General features: G+C 49.9%; 1 protein-coding gene across 1 annotated transcript; it reads right to left on the reverse strand.

Moving 5' to 3' along the window:
- Positions 1-1,658: 1,658 nt before the first annotated feature.
- Positions 1,659-2,732, reverse strand: FOXE1 (forkhead box E1). The gene has a single exon (XM_032213142.1). The coding sequence runs from the start codon at positions 2,730-2,732 to the stop codon at positions 1,659-1,661; it is 1,074 nt and encodes a 357-aa protein (XP_032069033.1).
- Between the last annotated feature and the right edge of the window lie 643 nt (positions 2,733-3,375).

Raw genomic sequence — 3,375 nt, forward strand, 5'->3', positions numbered from 1 at the left:
TTGAATATTTTCTGTGTTAAGAACTTCCTATACATAGAACATTAAGGAAAGGCTCATTAGAACTTTTCTAACAACTAAATAACTAATATGTTATTACCCTGAATTTGCAAAAGATTCTTTGTCATTTATAATAAGTTAGTCTCTCTATTCCTGAAGTCTGAAATGGTGCAACCGTAACAATGTTGTACTATGTGATTTATAGGGACGTGTGATATTAGTCTTGTTTGGATTGTAAACAGCTTTCAGCTAATGGGAGTCCTGATACCTATAGTTCTTATTAAAACGTTAGTTTTTTGATCCAGGATTGCAAGACGATAACCGATTTTACTCTTTTTACTTTTAATGATAATGTACAGTATTTGATCATATGGGTTTAGCCATTCATTTTAAAGCTTTTCTTTGTATTTCTGCCTCAACTACCAGTATAACAATATCAAAATCTTGATTGCTATGAAAGATAAGTAAAGTAGGGTGAGCAGAAGTCTTCAAAAAACCCCAAAACTGCCCCCTGGTAAAAAGCATCATTTTGAAAAAAATAGAATTGCCTTTTTGGGTGAATAATTTGATTACTGTGTTATTCAGAAAATATACAATAGCTTTTATGTTTTGAACACAGTATGTATTTCTCAGTCACAAAAATCGAAGCTGAATTTTAAAAGCAGGGAAGTTACCGTATATGGACAAATGTCTTCTTTCTAGGGGTGAATTTGACATTTTCTTATCTCTTACACATAAGCCATTAGTGAATGTACTCCTATCTGATTACGTAGCTGACTATACAGCTGCTAAGCATATATTTTTACAACCCATAAAAATGAAGAGAAATCTGACTTAATTTGATGAACAATACATGCACTGAAGTGTGGAGGCAAGTTCCTTTATGCGCTGCAATGCAAGCTATCTAACTGAAAATAACCAGCTACAAATCAGAAAGTTCCAAGAAAATCAGTTTCAAAGGTTATTTATTGCATTTCCAAAGCCAGCAGAAAGCATTCAAACAGAAGGGTGAATCATTGACTCCACATTTATTTCTCCAAATGAACTTGTGAGTCACTGAAAACTTGACATTGAGGGTATTAAGCATACACCTACTAGTTATTCATAATATTGCTAATAATTGGACTAGGTAAAAAAAATGAAAAAGAAAAAGCTTGCTACTTATTGAGGCTACAGCTACAACAAATGATTTTGTAAAGAGGGAGCTCACAAAAGAAAAAGTGGAGGAGAGTTGACAGGAATGGAAAAGCACACAAAAAGATCTGATACGTTGCATTGCCTTTGGTTCTGACAGGTGGTGCGTTTCATAGCTCACAGCATGAAAGGGTCCCCTGTGTCTTCTCAACACTCCCACCTACACAGCAGAGTCATTAGCTTCATACTGTATAGTGCATTCACTTCACAAAGTTAAATCTTTACACCAGCCCTGCATTGTGAACACCTCCATTGTCCTGTTCCTCTTACAGACTTAAATAATGGTGCTGATTGGCGTATCGATGTGCAGTCTCACCGAATGAACACCACAACCTTCCTGCCGGTGCCAGGGTAACATGCTCACGATGGTAATCTAAGCCCAAGGGGAAGATAATACAACTGGAGATCTCACCCTTCCCCTGCCCTGCCTTGCTCTCTTTTTCCCCTAACCAAGTTTCTCCTTGACTTCAGATGGCTGAAACGAACCTTTCCATGTTACTGGGGTAAGAGGTGTGGCGCAGGTAGGCTCCGGGACTGCTGAGCTGCCCACCGGCATTGTACCCGTGAGCCAAAGAGCTGTAGGAGCTAGGCGACATTCTGCCATAGAAATCCATGCTGTCATTAGTGATGGGGGGTGAGGTAGGTACTCCTAGACGGGCAGAAGCCCCAAAGAGGTTACTGCTGCTGCTCTGGGAATAAGCGCCTTGGTTAACCTGGAGTTGCTGGGCACTGGGGATGGCGTAAGAGTAAGGCATGGTGTTGTGGGGCCTGCCTAGACCAGAAGCTGCGGTGCAGGCTTGGTTAGAGTAAGCTGCGGACCCAGCAAAGGAGCAGGCATTGCTAGGAGAAGAGTTTATGTCCATGCTATGCTGCTGCACCAGCTCCGGGCTCGGCTGGGCCATGAGGGGCCCCAGGCTGAAGAGGGGCGGCTGGGAAGGATAGCAGAGAGCAGCAGGAGGGGCGTAGGCTGAGCTCAGCGAAGGCCCGACGGGCTGGGCCGGCGCCTCGTGCATGTAGGCCGGATACGTGGAAAGGTCGCTACGCTTGAAGCGCTTCCTGCGGCGCAAGAAGCTGCCGCTCTCGAACATGTCGCGGGCGTGGGGGTCGAGGGCCCAGTAGCTGCCTTTGCCCGGCCGGCCGGGCTCTCGGGGCACCTTGACGAAGCAGTCGTTGAGCGTAAGGTTGTGGCGGATGCTGTTCTGCCACTTGCGAGGCCCGTCGCGGTAGAAGGGGAAGCGTTCGGTGATGAAGCGGTAGATGCCGCCCAGGGTCAAGCGGCGCTCCGGAGAGTGCGCGATGGCCATGGCGATGAGCGCGATGTAGCTGTACGGGGGTTTCCCGCGCTGGACCGGCCGTTTGCGGCGGCGTCCGATAGGCCGCGAACTTCCCATCCCGTCTTCTTCCGACGGCTCCGGCTCCAGGGCCTCTCCCGGGGCTGCCGGCTCCATCTTCACCAGCGCGGGAAGCCTAGAGGCGGCTTCGGCTTCGGCGTCGGGCCGGCTCACCGCGCAACCCGTCGGTTGAGGGCTTTCGGCCGTCATCCCAGGCTCTACCTCCGCCTCCGACGGCGATGCAGGTTGCAGGCGATTAACGGGCAACTTTGAGGACTGGGGTGCGCCAGCCTCGCTCTTTCCTGGCTGACGTCCGAAGGAGTATCTTCAAGGCACCCTCGGTCCCGCTCTGGCAAGGATCTAAGAGCGCGAATGCCGGTGGGGTTGCGAAGAGAGCAGCTTCGGAGCCCGCTGCGTTTGGGTGCTGGAGCTTGAGAACCTCTGGGAGAAATCTAGGGCGATGATGTCCCCCAAGACCTTCAACCTCCTGGGCAGCCTGACTCTGTGGTGCCCGGCAGACCTAAAAGGAAGCCGATCTTCGAGGACCGGCAGGGCAACGCGCCTTCAGACTTTCCATGGCTTAGCGGCTCAAGCGACTCAAGCGAAGGGTGAGAAGCGGTCCTGAAATACCTGCCGGCCGGGTTCCGACGATGGATGGAGGCGCTGGGACGACGCGGTGGGAAACAAGCCGATCTTTCCCTTTAGATGCCGCTCCTCCAAGAAGGCGCTTCGGGAACGCTCGTAGAGGGAGACCTGCGATCTCCGCTTCTTTCACCGCCTCTGGAAGAGCTGCGAGCGCACCTTGCCCAACCAGGAGGCGAGCTACCCTAGCCGCGGCAGGACTCCGGAGCTG

Source organism: Thamnophis elegans, chromosome 3 (assembly GCF_009769535.1).
Source record: "Thamnophis elegans isolate rThaEle1 chromosome 3, rThaEle1.pri, whole genome shotgun sequence".
NCBI lineage: Eukaryota > Metazoa > Chordata > Lepidosauria > Squamata > Colubridae > Thamnophis > Thamnophis elegans.

Excerpts from the sequence above, each read along its gene's own strand:
- FOXE1 (XM_032213142.1), bottom strand. The coding sequence starts at position 2,732 with ATGACGGCCGAAAGCCCTCAACCGACGGGTTGCGCGGTGAGCCGGCCC.